Below are 17128 nucleotides of genomic sequence, written 5' to 3'. Positions count from 1 at the left end.
GACCTCAGACACTTAATAATCACCTAGCTGTGTGGCCTTGGGCAAGCCACTTAACCCCGTTGTCTTGCATAAACCTAAAAAAAAAAAAGATGTAGAAATGTGAAGAAAAAATTTGAGAGCATGTGATAATAAGTAGAAATATTTCTATTTGAATAACAACTCAAATAAGAATTTAGTAAGAATTCTACAGATCAAATTTCATAGGAATATAAAATCGGTGAAAGAATTCTCACTTCTAGCTCCTTGGTCATGGACATCCTTTGAAACCATTTATCAGGAAGAGTATTTGTGGATTTTTCTGAGAACAAATTCCTGAAGACAGTCTTCTGAGTAGCTTCATATTGATGTTGATAACAGGTTCATCCCAGCAACATTTGCTGGATTCTAATTTTGAAAATTCCAGTGAATCAAATGCTCCTGGTTCAGTCATGTTATTGTCATAAAATACACTTTCGAAAATTTAATTTGTGACATTTGAAAATTTTGTGGCAATTAAATTTTCCAGTGGAAAAGGACACCTATTCTAATGAATGAAATTTAACAAAACATCCCTTGTTTTAGAATGAAATGCTTCTGTAAAAATAGAAAAAATTTTATAGAGTTTATATATAGAAAAACATTAATAGATTTAATTTCAAGAGTATATTATACACATGTGCACACATGTATATAATTTCAAGCAACCTGGTTCCTTGAGATAAACTCTACTCATGTCAAATGATAGACAAGCTTTCATATACACATATGCCTGTGTATAGGTGTGTGCATGCATCCACACACAGAGACTTGTTTATTTTTTTTTAATCAGCGTTCTACCTGACAGTGATATCCCATTGACTCTACTTATGGACTCAGATCTTTTTCATTAAGGAAATTAAAAGAATAGTTTTTATTCATATAATGCTATAAGGTTTGCAGAGGACTTTCCTTATAACAATACTGTGATACAGTACAAGTATTTTATATATTATATTATTTATATCTTTATAAATGTATTTATAAATTATTTACATATTATTTTATATATATAATACCCATTTTTACATTACAATAGTACTATTTCATTGTTATATAATAATATAGTATTACATAATATATTATTAGATTATATCATAACATTACTATCATATTCTATTACACTCATATAAAATATAATATTGCTATTATATTGCATGATAATATAAACTATATTTTTGGTTATATTATAAAACATACTTTAATGGAATATATAGGATATAATATATCCATTTTATAAATGACAAAAGTGAAGATTACATAAGTTAAGTGACTTGACCATGGCCCCTACAGTTAATAAATGCTAGAATATGAACTCAGGACCTGAATTCAATTACAGGGGTCTAACCACTATATTATGCTGTAATGATAAAAATTAATATTATAGAAATTATTTTATGAAAAAACTAGATTTAGTATTCTAGAATTTTGATCAAATTATGGCATTATATATTCTCCAATGTTTAGTGCAACCTTTGCTTAGAATTCTGTTTGAAGGACTGGGGGAAGTTGTGGCTTTTCCGGTGTTCTTTCCATGTGAAGATATAATTTGTAAACTTGTGAGACAGTCATCTCCCCAGGAGTCTAGTGCAAACCAACTGTAAAATATATTCCTTCACACTTGACTAAGAATCAACTCAATTGAGATGAATGAGTGGGACAGAGCTTACTTGGGGAGGTGTCCATGGTCCTTCATGTTACTATTGCAGAAACATTGTTTTGAATGTTTGTCGCAAGTCAGAAAATCCTAATAACAATAAAAAGGATTTTCTGTCTGAAAGGTGAGAAAACTGCTTGGGAGAAAGCTGCTTAATCTTTTTATTTCCCAATCTATGTCTTCATAGAGCCTTGTGTTTCACTGCTCTGGGAATTATATAGCTGCCTATTGTTCTTCACACCACCTTTATGAGAAAGCTTCGGATGACAGAAAGGAAATTGATCTCAGGGCAGTACCAGGACCTCTCTAGGGCTTCATGGTCATAGGAACCTATTGTTTAGAACACCTGATTCAGGCACAGACATTCTAAAAAGAAAAGGGAATGGTCCTTGTGTTACTCCACTTGTGATGCAATCACCCTACCCCAGACCCTCCAGAGGAGAAAGTAAGGCTGGTGACATTGCACAGATTCACACACACACACACACACACACACACACACACACACACACACACACAGAGTTCATGTGCTTGTCATAGCATCACCTCCCTGATATCATGATCGTCTTTGAGAATGAAGGACAAATAACAGCTACGACTCTGCCTATCTCTGAGATTTGTCCAGGAACACATTCAATAGAGGGAAGACCCAGATAGATACTCGGGGAAAACTAACTCCCTTAAATTACTTAGTTTGTTCTCTCTCATCTGGTTCTCTTGATGTTCCTCTGGCCAAGACAATTAGCTTTGCAGCCACAATTTAGAGGACAGTGTTGGAACATTAACATTAACCCAACATTAATTCCTGCTTTTATCTATTACCTGTAAATAGCCACATGGTGGGAGAGAGGCTGATACCCTATTAAAGCTATGGACAGTACCTGATGATTTTCTGTCTCAGAAGCTCTAATACTTTGTCTTCTTTTAATATGCTAACACTCGTCTAGCACTGTATATATCTACAAGTCCCTCTTCAGTGTAGTCCAGGATGTGTGAACTTGGAGTTTATGGACTTTTTGAAGACCTGTAAACAGATTTTGAGTGGGAATGGAGGCCTTTGAATTTGGAAGGAAAAAAAACTTTATTTTTTTAAACTTCTAGGGGCGGCTAGGTGGCTCAGTGGATAAAGCACCAGCCCTGGAGTCAGGAGTACCTGGGTTCAAATCCGATCTCAGACACTTAATAATTACCTAGCCGTGCGGCCTTGGCCAAGCCACTTAACCCCATTGCCTTGAAAAAAAAAGCAAACCTAAATAAACTTCTAAATTGAAATTTAGTATTTCCTTCAACTGTCAATTTAATTGTATTCTGAGAATGGGTCAATAGGGGTCATCAGATTGCTTATAAGAATCCATGATTCACATAATAAAAATAGACAGTATAATTTAGAAATATTTCCTTTCAAAAAGGTAAAAGTTTACAATATAAATTACAAATATTTACTTTTTTAACAAGTAAAAGGATGCAATATGATTTAGAAATATTTACTTTTGAAAAGGTAAAAAAATTGACATCAAGTTAAACAATCATCTGAAACATGCATTTGGGTAAATTAACTCATTCTCTGCCAATGATGGATAAGTGAACAGTGGATCAATTCTTCACCAGGAATTAGAATGGTATATTCCTGATGATAAGACACACCTTAGTAAATCTTGAACTTTTTTCAGCTCATGCCCTATCTGGTGCTGGACATTTTCCGAAATCATCCAGGACTCCCAGGACTCTTTGTGGCCTGTGCTTACAGTGGAACATTGAGGTATGGTCTTTGTGTAATTAATGAAATGTGATTTCAGAGTGATTAAAAAGGATATAACAATGATAATTAGTAATATTAATAATTAATATTTCATGAGCTATGACTGAATTTCAGCTATTGTACTAAGCATGCAATTTTCATTTGTATTTTATCTAATATTTCAAGAAACTATTATGATTTCATCAATGGTTAGACCAATCAAGGTTGAGAACCCTCTATTCCTTAGTAGATTGCTCTGGACCAAAAAACAAAATCAATACATTGAGGAAACTTGGTAGTCATCACCCTATTCATATTTAACAAGGATGGTTTTTCAGACAAAGGTCCATTTTTTTTTTTTAGGTTTTTGCAAGGCAAATGGGGTTAAGTGGCTTGCCCAAGGCCGCACGGCTAGGTAATTATTAAGTGTCTGAGATCGGATTTGAACCCAGGTACTCCTGACTCCAGAGCAGGTACTCTACTGCACTATCTTGCTGCCCCAAGGGCTCCATGTTAAATGACTTTTCATGCAATACTGTGCCTTCAGAGCTTTTAATGATAATTTCCAAATACCAATAAAATCCATTTTCAAAAAAAAGGTGCCTAATTCATATGTTGAAAGTACATGAAGATTAATATGAATCTGTATTTAGTATAGTTATACATGTATACCCTATATTAGATTGCTTTCTGTCAGGGGGAAGGAAGAAAGGGATGGAAAAAAATGTAAAACTCAAAACCATGCAAAACAAAATAGCCGAAAACTACTGTTGCATGTAGTTGGAAAAGTAAATAAATAAAATATCTCATTTTTTTAAAAAGGATGTGGAAAGACACTGTTGATACAGACTCTCCCTTTCCTTCCCTGCCTCCCACCTTTGTAGCATATTTTAATGAAGATGGCCTCTAATAGTCCACTCATTAAATCTTGAGGATATCTAATAAAATATAGATATATACACATACTTAAAAATATATAGCTACCTACATGTGCAATGTATTTTTATATAGGCATAATACACCCAGGCATACATGTATGTACACACATGTATAAATACATATATCCAATGTGTCTAGATAGATTATATCTATGTTTCTATCTAGCTAGACAACTCCATAGACATAATATATGTAAGAATATATCTAGCTAGACATATAAATACATATATTCATATGAATATATCTAATTAGGTGGGTAGATAGCTATATATATTCATACATATGTATATATTGATAGATATAAGTGAATATATTTGTATATTTTAAAATGGATGGGTAGAAAGAAAGAAATATTTTCCTTCAGTCTTATGAAATCAGATCTTTCTGAATTTCAAAGGCAGCTTAGTGTCATAGAAGTGCTAGATTTGAACTCAAAAAATTGAATTCAAGATATCCCAGGCCTATCACTTCTTGACATCTGAGGCAAATCATTTCCTTAACCCTGGACTTGGTTTCCTCCTTTATTCAATAGGGAGTTTGGAATAAGGGTACCTCTAGTTTAAAATCAGATCCTCTGACCTTTCAGGAAGCATGTAGGTAACATTAAAAGTTCTAGGAGAACATAAGCTGTTTGAAGGCAAGCACTGGCTCTTATTTTTATTTTTGTCTCCCCCAGATCTAGCAAGCCCCCAATGAATGTTGTTTGGATTATCAATTGAACTGAATTCAGCTGAGTGTGAAAAGCATGGGATCTGATAGTGTGGAAACTCATTACTCTGGAGTCAGAGACTTGGATTTAAATCCTTCTAAAACTCTCTACCTGCATAACTTTGGGCAAGTCATCTGACTTCCTTAAATTTCAGTGTGCTTATCTATAAAATAAGATGTTGCCTTAGATAGTTGGTTTCTAGGGTTCCTTCCAGTCCTACAGCCAGGATCCTATAAATTCACTTAAATATTGATGATTGTTACCTTTTATCACAATTTCTTCCCTCAGGTACTTAGTATTCATAATGTTTATGAAAATGTGGAAGACTTAAAATGAAAGATTTTCCTTTGTCTCCCCAGTACTGTGTCCTCCAGTATCAATGCTTTGGCTGCAGTAACGGTTGAAGACCTCATCAAACCTTACTTCCGATCACTTTCAGAAAAGACTCTGTCTTGGATTTCAAAAGGAACAAGTGAGTGTCCATTGACTATCTCCCCTTTTTCAACTAACATCAAAGGAATGAAAGTTTACAAAACTGAAATTTCTCTTCAGAAATCTGACTCAGTTTAGGCTGGACATAGAACATTTTTGTTCTAAGGTGAAATCCTAAGTTTAGGATTGAAAGCATTTAGATTCGGAAGGACTCTTAGACCATCAGAGAATTATAAAAATCTTAGAAATGAAAAGAGGCTCATTTACAAGCTAGTTCAACCTGTATTTTAATTAGCATTCCCTTTTTATAATGATCATCAAGTAATCATTCAATCTTTGCCTGAAGACATCCCATGTTCCCAATGGGAGAGGGAGGAAGAGGATGACAATCCCTACCTCCTTAGGCAATTATTTTACCTTTTGGCAAATTCAAATTATTATTGCTGTTTAAACTGGGGTGGAGATATATATTTTCCTCTAAACACATGTCTGTAGAAGATTAGACTTATAATACAATAGTTGTTAGGCTTATGACCCCCCCCCATTAATTCCAGGGATTCTTTACTTGACATAATCTTGTGTTTCAACTAATCCTAAACACCACACTAGGGTATTATTTATCAACTTTGCAAACTGCTTTTCTGGCAGAAAAACACATCCTATTTTTATTTTTACCTGCTTTGATCACCGTGATTATTCGTCCCATTCTATTGTTGACTTGGAAAAAAAATCCATTAGGAATATATTCCATTGAGAATGTCAACTATCAGCAGCAATCAAAACTTGGTTTTCCATCTATTCCTAGGTATCCTATATGGAGCCCTATGCATTGGGATGGCGGCCTTGGCGTCACTCATGGGAGCCTTGTTACAGGTAAGTGTTGAATTTTGGCAAGTCTGGAAAATAATCAATGATAAGAAATCATCAATAAATTTATTTTTTAGTCAAATGACACCAGATTATTTTTTGTTCACTCTGGCCACTAGGAGGCATTTTCATAGCTGAAAAACCTGCTTATGATCATTCATTGAAGTATGGGTGTAAAGAGAAATTAAATCTTGGAATGCCTATTGGTTATCACCATCCAACATCTCTGTGATAAACAGAAAGTGCCTAACATCATGATTTTCTATATACATGTAATACATGCATGTGTCTATATATGTAGGCATGTCTGTCTATATGTATTTATAGACATATATGGACACATGTATATATATATATATATATATATATATATATATATATATATATATGTCCACTTATCTTTAGCTTGACATTTTGGAAGTAAGGAACCTTGGAAGCTATTCCAGTTTAACCCATACAACAATACTTTCTACAACCTAGCTGACAATAGTCATTTCATCTCTTCTTGAAGAACATTGATATCTGTAAACTCCTTACCATTTCATTTTTTTCTTTACATCAATCCTAATAAGTTTGCCTTGTATCTCATGGCTTCCATTCATCATCTAATTATACCTTCTTATGACCTCTAAAACCTATTCTAATTATTTAAGTTCACAGACTTAGAACCAAAAAGGGCCTTAGAAATCGCCTTCATTTTACAAATGAAGATACTGAGACACATAGAATCTCACCACTGGTCACACAGGGAAGTAGTGGCAAAGCAGGGATTTAAACCCATATTGATAGTCCAAATAAGTTATAGAATTTTGGAGCTGGTGTGTACATTATGGATCATTGAGCTTCCTCCTCTCATTTTATTAAATTGAGGGACAGAGGGGGCGGCTAGGTGGTCCAGTGGATAGAGCACCGGCCCTGGAGTCAGGAGTACCTGAGTTCAAATCCAGCCTTAGACACTTAATAATAACCTAGCTGTGTGGCCTTGGGCAAGTCACTCAACCCCATTGTCTTGCAAAAAACCTAAAAAAAAAATTGAGGGACAGAGAAGTTAAGGTCCTAGCCCAGAAACACACAGCCAACCAGATTATGAAGTCCACATCCATCAATTCTTTAATCTGGGGGTATATGTGACTCACTCATCACCCAGGTAGTGAGTGAGTGATGTCAGTGAAGATATTTCTTTCTATTTACCTTTTTATACAACTGCATTCATTATCAGAGTTTTCCTCTCCTGTATCTACAATATCAACCTCTCTTGTCCTGTTCCACTTTAGTGTCCTTTCAGCAAAAGATTTGATTTTCTTTCTGACTCATTCATGGTTCTCCAGAAAACCTTTTCTATTTTGGGAAAGTCAGCAAATGCTATTGACTTCTGTTATTGACTTGTATTCCATTCTTTTCTGTCCAAATGGAAAAGCTAACTTTTTTTTCTTGAGAATATATATCATTCATGAATAATTAGTGATTTTTATTCTCTTATTAGGCAGCGCTTAGCATCTTCGGAATGGTTGGTGGACCACTTTTGGGCTTATTTTCTCTGGGGATCTTGGTCCCCTTTGCCAACTCAATTGTAAGTATAAAATATGACCATGAAGGCAATATCCTTCCCCAAAGTGAATAATTGAATGATTGGCACACTTAGAAGTTGCCAAATATAATGCCAAGTAATTAAGATAAAAATATAAAGAGAATACCCTACCCTCAAGGAGATAACACTCTAACAGGGGAAGACTATACAGCCAGGGAGAGGGGTTTTGGTGTGAGAACTCATTTGGATGGTACGTTGATATAGGAGGCAGTCTATTGACTTGCTCTTTCCCAAAATAACAGTGCTATGTTACTATAGTAACCTATGATTTCTGTATCCAGTACCTAAGGGCAAGGAAGGTAGTGGATAAGGTGATAGGTGGCAGGCAGATGACAAGACGGCCTAGGGGGACAGTGGGATGGCAAGTGAAAATGTACAATCATATAAATCTGGAACTAGAAAGGACCTCAGAGACCATCCAGTTCAACCCCTTATTTTCCAGATGAGGAAAATGAGCTCCAGAGAGTGACTTGCCCAAGATCACACACTGTTGAGTATCAGAGGCAGGATTGAAATCCAGGTCTTCTGACTCCAAAGCCAGCTCTCTTCACTCTGTACCAAGCTGCTTCTTAAGATGAAGCACTGCCTGTTCTCTGGTGCCAGCTGGTTGAGGTTGGTCAGTCATTTTTTTCAGTTGTGCTTGACTCTTTGTGACCCCATTGGTGGTTTTTTTGGCAAAGATATGGGAGTGATTTGACACTTCTTTCTCTAGCTCATTTTACAGATAAGGAAATTGAGGCAGATTGGATTAAATGACTCACCTGCATTCACATAACTGGTAAATGTCTGAGGCCAGATTTGAACTCAGGAAGATAAATCGTCACTGTAGACCTGTTGTTTTATCTACTGAGCCACTTAGCTGTCCCTATGAGGTGACTAGATAAGAGGTAATGAGAAGGCAGAAGAGGTGAAGATGGGGACTTAGTGACTGCCTGAATATGGGAATGGGTGTGAAAGATAACGAGATCATAAATATGGATGGGAAAAGAACCTTAGAGAAGATCTAACCCATTTTCCTCATTTAACAGATGAGAAAACTGAGGTTGATCTAACTTAAGTGACTTTCCCAAACTCTGGATACAGAATAAGACAACAATGATTTGTTGGACTTGACCAATTTGGAAATTTGTATTTTTGAGTGTGTATATGTATGTATTATATAATATTTGTTGCAAAGGTTTTCTATTTCTTTTCTTTACTTTGGAGATGGGAAGAATGGGAGGGAAAAATTATATTTATAATTACAAAAACTTTTTTAAGACACAAAAAGTGACTTTCTCAAGATTATATAGATAATAGCAGTATCTGAATCCTAATCCTGGGCTCTTTCCACTACACTATGGAAAACAAATAGCTCTGGTATGAGGGCTGCTTTCCACCTCTGAGGTCCACCTGAGCTACCTAACTCTCATGTGTGGCTCCAAGAAGCTGTAGCAAACACAGTGGCCACACTGTAGGAAACCATTTCAGCAGAAGGGCTAAATCAGGTTAAAGGAAACTGAGGGAGCCTCAAATTCATCAATGAGTTCGGGAGAGGGGGTGTTTGCCCCAAGAATATGAAATCTTTCACTGGTGGACTGAGAGGATGAGAACACTTCCAAAAGCCATGAAGGCAACTGAAGGAGGTACTATAGAAAGCTTAGAGCTTGGTTAGACATAGAAGATGCCAAGGTGCCAAGATGCCACTGCATTTAGAGCAATAGCTAGTTAGATTTGACTCTGTTTTGCCACTGGACCATAATGACTTTGGAAGAGAGAGTGAGGCCCATGACTTCTTGCAACTCTATCTCACTTAATCCAATTTACACATGAATCAAAAGATATCACCAGAACTATTTCACCGTTCCTATCTCAAAGTCCTACAATGACTGGCAAGTGATAAAGCAGCAGGTGCAGATATACTGGGAGCTATAACTCTGCACAAAATTGGCCCAGGCCATAGGGTCATTTCTCCACTAAAAGAAGCAGTGAGGTTTGGCAGCCTCCTGAGTCTCTGAGGAGTCCTTTTAAAGATTGTACTACTCACTTCCTGGTGTGAGGAAGGGGCTACAAAAGGTGCCCTAAAAATTGTCCAACCCTGGTCTGATTATTGTGGCAAGCAGGAATCCCACCTTGCCGTCAAAACACAAAAAAAAGTACAAAAATTTCTTCATAGAAGATTCCACTCACCATCAGTGCATGGAAAGCGCACACATTCATAGACATAGACACCACAAGATCCAATAGACTCTTGTTGCTAGAGATCTCAGCAGGTATCATATCCAAATAGCCGCCTTGAGTGAAACAGGGTTGGCAAATGAAGGTCAGAGCTGGATATACGTTTTTCTGGAGTGGCTGCAGACAGGGAATGCTGTGAAGCTGGGTTTTGCAATCAAAACTAATCTAGTCAACATTCTTAATGCCTACCAAAAGGAGTGAACATCAGCTCATGGCAAAGAGCCGTTTTCTAGGAAAAAGCCATGCCACCAGCAGGCTCCCACCATGGCAAACTGATGAAATTAAAGAAAAATTTTATGAAGAATTGGAGACCCTTTTCATCAATGTACCAAAAGAAGATAAACTCAGAATTCAGGGTGCCTTTAATGTTAGAGTAGCCTCAGATTACCAGACATGGCAGGAAGTCCTTGGGAGAAATGGAGTTGGAAAAAGAAATAGCAATAGTCACCTACTACTGAAGACTTGCACATCTCATAACCTTCTTATCACAAACACTATCTTTGCCTAAAGGCAATAAAACTTCCTGGATGCACTTGTAGCAAACATTGGCATCTATTAGACTATGTGATCACAAGAAGAGACAGACAGGATGTGAGAGTGGCAAAGGTCCAGAATGATGCACTGATTCCGGACTCATCCTCTCCAATCTAAATATTCATATTCGATCAAAGCAGTGGCCCCAAAGCAAAATGACTACTAGAAGAATTAATGTCAAGAAGGGGGGGGTCAAAGTGAAAGGAGAGAAAGAATAGAATAAAAGGGAATGGGGTGGATTGGATGGAGGGAAATATAATTAGCAATAGCAACTGTGGGGGAAAAATATGGAAGCAACTTCTCTGATGGACTTATGATGAAAGCAATCCATTCCAGAGACAGAAGTGATGGAATCTGAACACTGAATAAGCCAGTCTTGATGTTTGTAGGAAATGCAGTACCTTAAACCAGATATCTGGAAGTTGCCCACTCTTTTTCTGATCATCTGTTTCCAACTATGTATTGGCTTGGTTTTCCCCTCCAAGTTAGCCACAAACTGTTCCAGTTCAGAGAGATACTCATCTCTTGACAGTAATTCTTTTGTTTTTTACTTGTAATTTTATTTATTTTATGTATTTATTTATACATTACTAAAAATAGTCTTGTTGTAAGAGTAAACATAATCTCCACCCCCAAAATAGAAAAACTTCACAAAAAATAAAGTGAGAGAAATAGAAAAAGAAATTGTACTTCAGGTTGTATGGCATGGAGAAGTCATTCCCCAGGAATTCAATGATATCTCCATCGTCCACCTCTATAAAGATAAAGAGAATAGACTGTCCTGTGACAATCACAAGGGGGTTTCCTCTTTTAATCATTGCTGGTAGGATTCTTGCCAGAGTTCTTCTCAATAGACTGATCCTTCACTTGGAAGATGGTCACCTACCTGAAAGCCAGCGTGACTTCGGTGTGGAGAACAGTCAAGCACCCTTCAACAGTTGCTGCCTGACAACTCCAGGAAAATGACAGGTAGAGAACACAGGTCTGTGTACAATGTCTGTAAATCTGACCAAGGTCTTTGATACCATCAGACATGACGGTTTATGGAAAATTATGTCAAAATTTGGTTACCTGGAAAAGTTCATCATTATTGTACTTCAGTCTCATGACAGCATATTTGCCAGGTTCTGAATAGTGGACGATGTTCTTGAGATTTCCTGGTCACCAATAGAGTGAAATAAGGTTGTGTCCTTGCTCTCATGCTTTTTAACATGACGTACTCAGTCATGTTATCAGATGCCTTTAATGAGGATGAACACAGCCGCAAGGTCAGCTACCTCAATGATGCCAAATTCTTCAATTTGAAAAGGTTACAAGCCAAGACCAACATGGAAGGAGTGTTGGTGCATGTTCTTCTGTTTGCAGATGATTGTACACCTTAATGTACCCTCTGAAGCTGAGATGTAACAAAGTTGGATCAACTCTCTACTGTTTGTGCTAATTTTGATCCAACAATTAACTCCAAGAAAACCCCAGCACCACACCATCCATATATGAAACCATCAATTACAGCAAATGGAGAAGTTTTGAGTACTGTGGAAAAGTTTATTTATCTTGGCAGTGTCCTTTTTCAGGGAAGTTCACATTGATAATGAGGTTGATACACACATTGCTAGTATCTGGGAGTCTCTGAAGGAAAGTGTGTGAGAGAGAAGAGGTATTAAACTAACTACCCAACTGAAGGTCTACAGAACCTCGTGCTGACATCATTGCTATAAGCCTTTGAAACCTGGACGGTCCATCACTGCCAGGCCAGGAAACTGAATCTTTTCCTTTTAAATCATCTTAGGAAGACTCTGAAGATCACCTGGCAAGAGAAGATCCCAGACACGAAGGTCCTTTCTAAAGCTAAACTGCCAAGCATCCAAACATTACAACAGAGTGCAGTTTCAGTGAACTGGCCATGTTGGTAGAATGCCAGAAGTACATTTGCTTAAAAGACTATTTTATGGAGAACCTACAAAGGGCAAGCATTCACAGGGGGCCAAAAGAAGAGATACTGGGACACCCTGAAGGTCTCTCTTAAGAACTTTAGAATTGATTGTGCAGCATGGGGGACACTGGCACAGGACCGCCCAGCATGGCATGCCCTCGTTAGAGTGGGGGCTGTGCCCTATGAGCAAGGCAGAATTGAAGCAGTTCAAAGGAAACGTGGGATACATCAGTTTAGAGTAAATACCCCTGGTGTTTGCATGAACTATTTGTGCATGAACTGTGATAGAGCATTCTGAGCTCATATTGGTCTGATCAGCCACAGTTGGACACACTGTAATTTGTTTCTAACATAATGATATCATTTTGAGCTTCTTCTATAACAAAGGACAAGAACTAACCAGTCAAATAAAGAATTGTTAACTATATACTATGTGTGCCAGAGTAATCGGAGCACAGAAGGAGCTTAAGAGATGTTGGTTTACTACTTTATTTATGCGGACACTGACTTGTGAAGGTTCCTTTAATATTCTACTTTATTCCTTTTTTCCTTCCAAAGAAAACATTTGTTATTCTCTCAAAATCACTTCTATTTTACAGGGGGCATTTGTAGGACTCGTTGCTGGATTTATCATTTCCCTTTGGGTTGGAATTGGAGCTCAACTCTATCCCCCCCTTCCAGAGAGGACTTTACCCTTGAGACTTGATACTTATGGTTGTAACATGACCAACTTAGATTCCCAGGGGAACTGGACAACTACCACAGAAATGCCATTTTCTGCAAGCACCCTTCAAATGCGCGATGTTGAAAGGTAACTGAATTATGTTTGACTATATTATGAGTTTTTAAGAGATGGCTAGGTGGTGTAGTAGATAGAGCACCAGCCCTGGAGTCAGGAGTACCTGAGTTCAAATCCAGCCTCAGACACTTAATAATTACCTAGCCGCGTGGCCTTGGGCAAGCCACTTAACCCCATTCGCCTTGCAAAAATCCTAAAAAAAAATGGGTAAAAGACAGAAGACTCCTTGAGTTGGGGATCATTAATGTATGTATGTATGTTTTGAGTTGGTCATGGCATAGACTTCCAAGGATCTTTGAACTCAACAAAGTGTGAACCTTTGTCAAAAATACAAATCCCAACCCCAATCCATGCCTGCTCATCTCATTTGACTCTCTACCTTGTCTTCCCATAAGATGGAGCCAATATAGCATAGTGCTATCCTTCCTCTAGTTTTCTTAATGCTTTATAGATGCCAATGGAGCATGTTGATTGTTTTTGATGTGAGATTTGTAGATAAATTTTATAATGAATTTTTTCCCTCTTCTTTCTAGAACACCTCTCATGGATAACTGGTATTCCTTATCCTATCTGTACTTCAGCACCATTGGAACCTTAGTCACACTACTTGTGGGAATTATTGTTAGCCTCCTAACAGGTACTCATTTCTGCTTTGTGATTTTTTTTGAGATAATCTTTAATAATAATTAATACATGAATTTCCCCTCCAATTTATAAATGGAAACTGAGTGATTGAGTGTAACTGGCTTTCACCAGTAGGGGACACTGCACTTAAGTGCTGGGAATAGAGACAAAAATGAAGTTTTTCTTATTATGTTTTCCTCTGAAATCACTTTGCCAGGCCTCAGTTTTTCTTTTTGTTTTTCTTGGACACTTTCCCAAGAGAACAGGGTTAAGATTAAGAGAAAGGAGGAAGAGGATTTATTAGAGGACACTTTCTTGGAGTTTGATTAAGAACTCATAAAAATTTCTTTTCTTCTGATAAATCTGGAAATGATTTTAGACTGGAGGAATTTTTATTTCTTAATGTTCTTAGTTTACTTTAAGAAAGATATTTGAATATGTTTCCATAATTGGTTGTTTTTCAGGAGGAAGAAGACAGAACATAGATGACAAATTCCTATTAACAAAAGAAGACTTTTTATCCAACTTTAACTTTTTAAAGAGGGTATGTTTTGTCCTTAAATAACGTCATTTCTATCATTTTATAACAGGAAAGGATTGACTTCCTCTCCTCCATCACTCCTTCCCTCCCCAAACATCATGGAGAAAAGAGTCAATTAATACTTCTAATGATTTCTCCACCAAAGTCTCACTCCAGTAAGGACTGAAGTGACCCTGGGAGAACAAAGTCTCTGCCAATAGAAGGGGAGCTCTCAAAGGGTCTATTAAGTGGGACCCTAGTGTTTAAGGAACTCTTTAGCTAATTTTATAAAGGTTTAGCACCAAAAATTTGACTATCAGGAAATAATTCCCCCCAGCTATGGCAATTTATGTAACCATATGCTAAGAGGTGGAGGGGAAGCAGGTGGAGAGAGAGAGCTGATCATGAGTCAGGGAGAATGGGATTCAAATTCTGCCTCTGATGCTACTGGCTGTGTGCTTTGGGGCAAGATATTTATCCTTTCAGTACCCCAGGCAGTTCCCCAAGACTTCGGGGAACAGAGTTATAAGTCTACAATGGGAGGAGTTCCCCATATCACTGAAATCATGAATTCCCAAATGCAGATTCTCTCTCTCTCTATGTCTCTTTGTTTCTATGTTATCTCTTTTGTTATTCAGGAGATCTCAAAAATGCTTTTATAAAAGTTAATTAAAGCTTAAAACTGTTTTATGACTTTTGGAAAACCTGATAGATTTGTGTATATGTGTGTCTGTAATATAATACAATATAAAATAACATATAATTTATTATATGTATACCTAAATATTACATGTATATTTATCTTTGTCTGTGGGCATATATATATACATATATGTTTGTATATATATATATATATATATATATATAAACACACACAAACATACATTAAATCTTTGATTTTTACAGTGTTGATGTCCTTATATGAACTGTCCCTCTTCTCCCTGCATCAGTCCTTACAAGTCTTCCTGAAGTTTCTCTGAAACATCTCTTTCCTCCTTTCTTAAAGCACAATAGTATTTCGCTACATTCATGTACCATAATTTGTTCAGCCATTCCCCAGTTGATGAGAATCTACCTTAGTTTCCAATTTTGACATCACAAAAAGAGAGCTATAAATTTTTCCTGTATATATAGGACCTTTTCCTCTAAAAGTGATTTATACCTTCTCCAACATAAATGCATATCCATGCACACAACACACAAACATGTGTCTACACATATGTGCACATGCACAATATTCATTGTTTGTATGTGTACATGCCTTTTGAGGAGGGATTATATGTAGAACAAATATCAACTGATAAAAATCTTTCTTAAACTCGTAAAGCTTAATGATATGTGCTTGTTCTATATATTGCTCCCTCAGAATAGGAAGTCAATAATAATAATGATGATAACTAGAATTTATGCAGCATTCTAAGGCTTGTTAAATATTTTACAAATATTATCTCATTTTATTTTTTAAAAATTTATTTATTTCATTTTTTTTTAAAACAACTACCCCAAGAAGTGCATATATTACTATTACTCCTGTTGTATGGATAAAGAAACTGAGACAGAAAAGAGTTAAATTTTTGCCTAGGGTCATACAGCTAGGAAAAGAATTTTTAAGAAATTAAAACATCAGGGGCGGCTAGGTGGCGCAGTAGATAGAGCACCAGCCTTGGAGTCAGGAGTGCCTGGGTTCAAATCTGACCTCAGACACTTAATAATTACCTAGCTGTGTGGCCTTGGGCAAGTCACTTAACCCCATTGCCTTGAAAAATCTAAAAAAAAAGAAATTAAAACATCAATAATTTACAATTGTATATATATATATATATATATATATATATTCCATTCCACCCTCATTTCTTCATTAAAATCCTCTTATTTCATGATAGTAGAATGTTAGTGCTGGGGAAGACTGAAAAGTTGGCCACTAGAGGGAAATGTTTGTCAGCTACAACAACAATCTAGTAGGAACAAAAAGAGTATGATTTCCTTTAATGGAGGGAGGATCTTGGCTAATGAAGTCATTCATCTTCAAAGTATTGATGTAACTAGTTAATTTTTCTTTTTCAGGAAAAATCAATTTTAAATCACCAACCTTATGGAAATGAAGATGGTGGCATTTTTAACCCTGCTTTTAACCACATTGAAATGAACTACTCAGAGAACAGTGGAAAGACCCTGGAGTCACGTTTCTGAGGCTGTACTTATTATACTGGATGAACTTGAAAGCCTTGCTGCTTTTTATATGTTTTTTTCTAAGATAATTACTTTGCATTTTAGATTTTGTTTTAGAATTCCTCTGTTATTTTTTTATACACTCAGTTGTAAGGTACAGAGAAGGTGATGACCTGCATGGGAGAGGGCATCTCCTCACTTGGAAGTTCCTCATATCAAAGAAATCACATGACTAGTCCCCATTACTATCCCTGTGTGGTTTTTGCTGATCTTTTTATTTTCTGATCTACTTTGACTTCTAACTTGGCTACATTTCTGGGTCCTGATGATGTCTCATCCTAATATTGATTCTTTTGCTCCTGGTTCTTCCAAGTGAATGGAAGACTC

At 36.6% G+C, this 17128-nt stretch overlaps 1 protein-coding gene across 1 annotated transcript in view; it reads left to right on the top strand.

Moving 5' to 3' along the window:
* LOC141515262 (sodium-coupled monocarboxylate transporter 1-like) overlaps nucleotides 1-16914 on the top strand; it is a 44574-nt gene extending 27660 nt beyond the window's left edge. Inside the window, exons 8-15 of the mRNA XM_074226687.1 lie at nucleotides 3343-3431; nucleotides 5418-5530; nucleotides 6296-6363; nucleotides 7841-7927; nucleotides 13229-13440; nucleotides 13962-14065; nucleotides 14517-14596; nucleotides 16637-16914. Coding sequence (XP_074082788.1) covers nucleotides 3343-3431; nucleotides 5418-5530; nucleotides 6296-6363; nucleotides 7841-7927; nucleotides 13229-13440; nucleotides 13962-14065; nucleotides 14517-14596; nucleotides 16637-16762 — 879 coding nt within the window. The 3' untranslated portion in view covers nucleotides 16763-16914. The remainder of the gene's footprint in view (nucleotides 1-3342; nucleotides 3432-5417; nucleotides 5531-6295; nucleotides 6364-7840; nucleotides 7928-13228; nucleotides 13441-13961; nucleotides 14066-14516; nucleotides 14597-16636) is intronic.
* Nucleotides 16915-17128: the final 214 nt, after the last annotated feature.

Source organism: Macrotis lagotis, chromosome 2 (assembly GCF_037893015.1).
Source record: "Macrotis lagotis isolate mMagLag1 chromosome 2, bilby.v1.9.chrom.fasta, whole genome shotgun sequence".
Classification (NCBI taxonomy): domain Eukaryota; kingdom Metazoa; phylum Chordata; class Mammalia; order Peramelemorphia; family Peramelidae; genus Macrotis; species Macrotis lagotis.
Note: the sequence above shows the minus strand (reverse complement) of the source record. Positions and strands in the feature narration are given on the sequence as shown.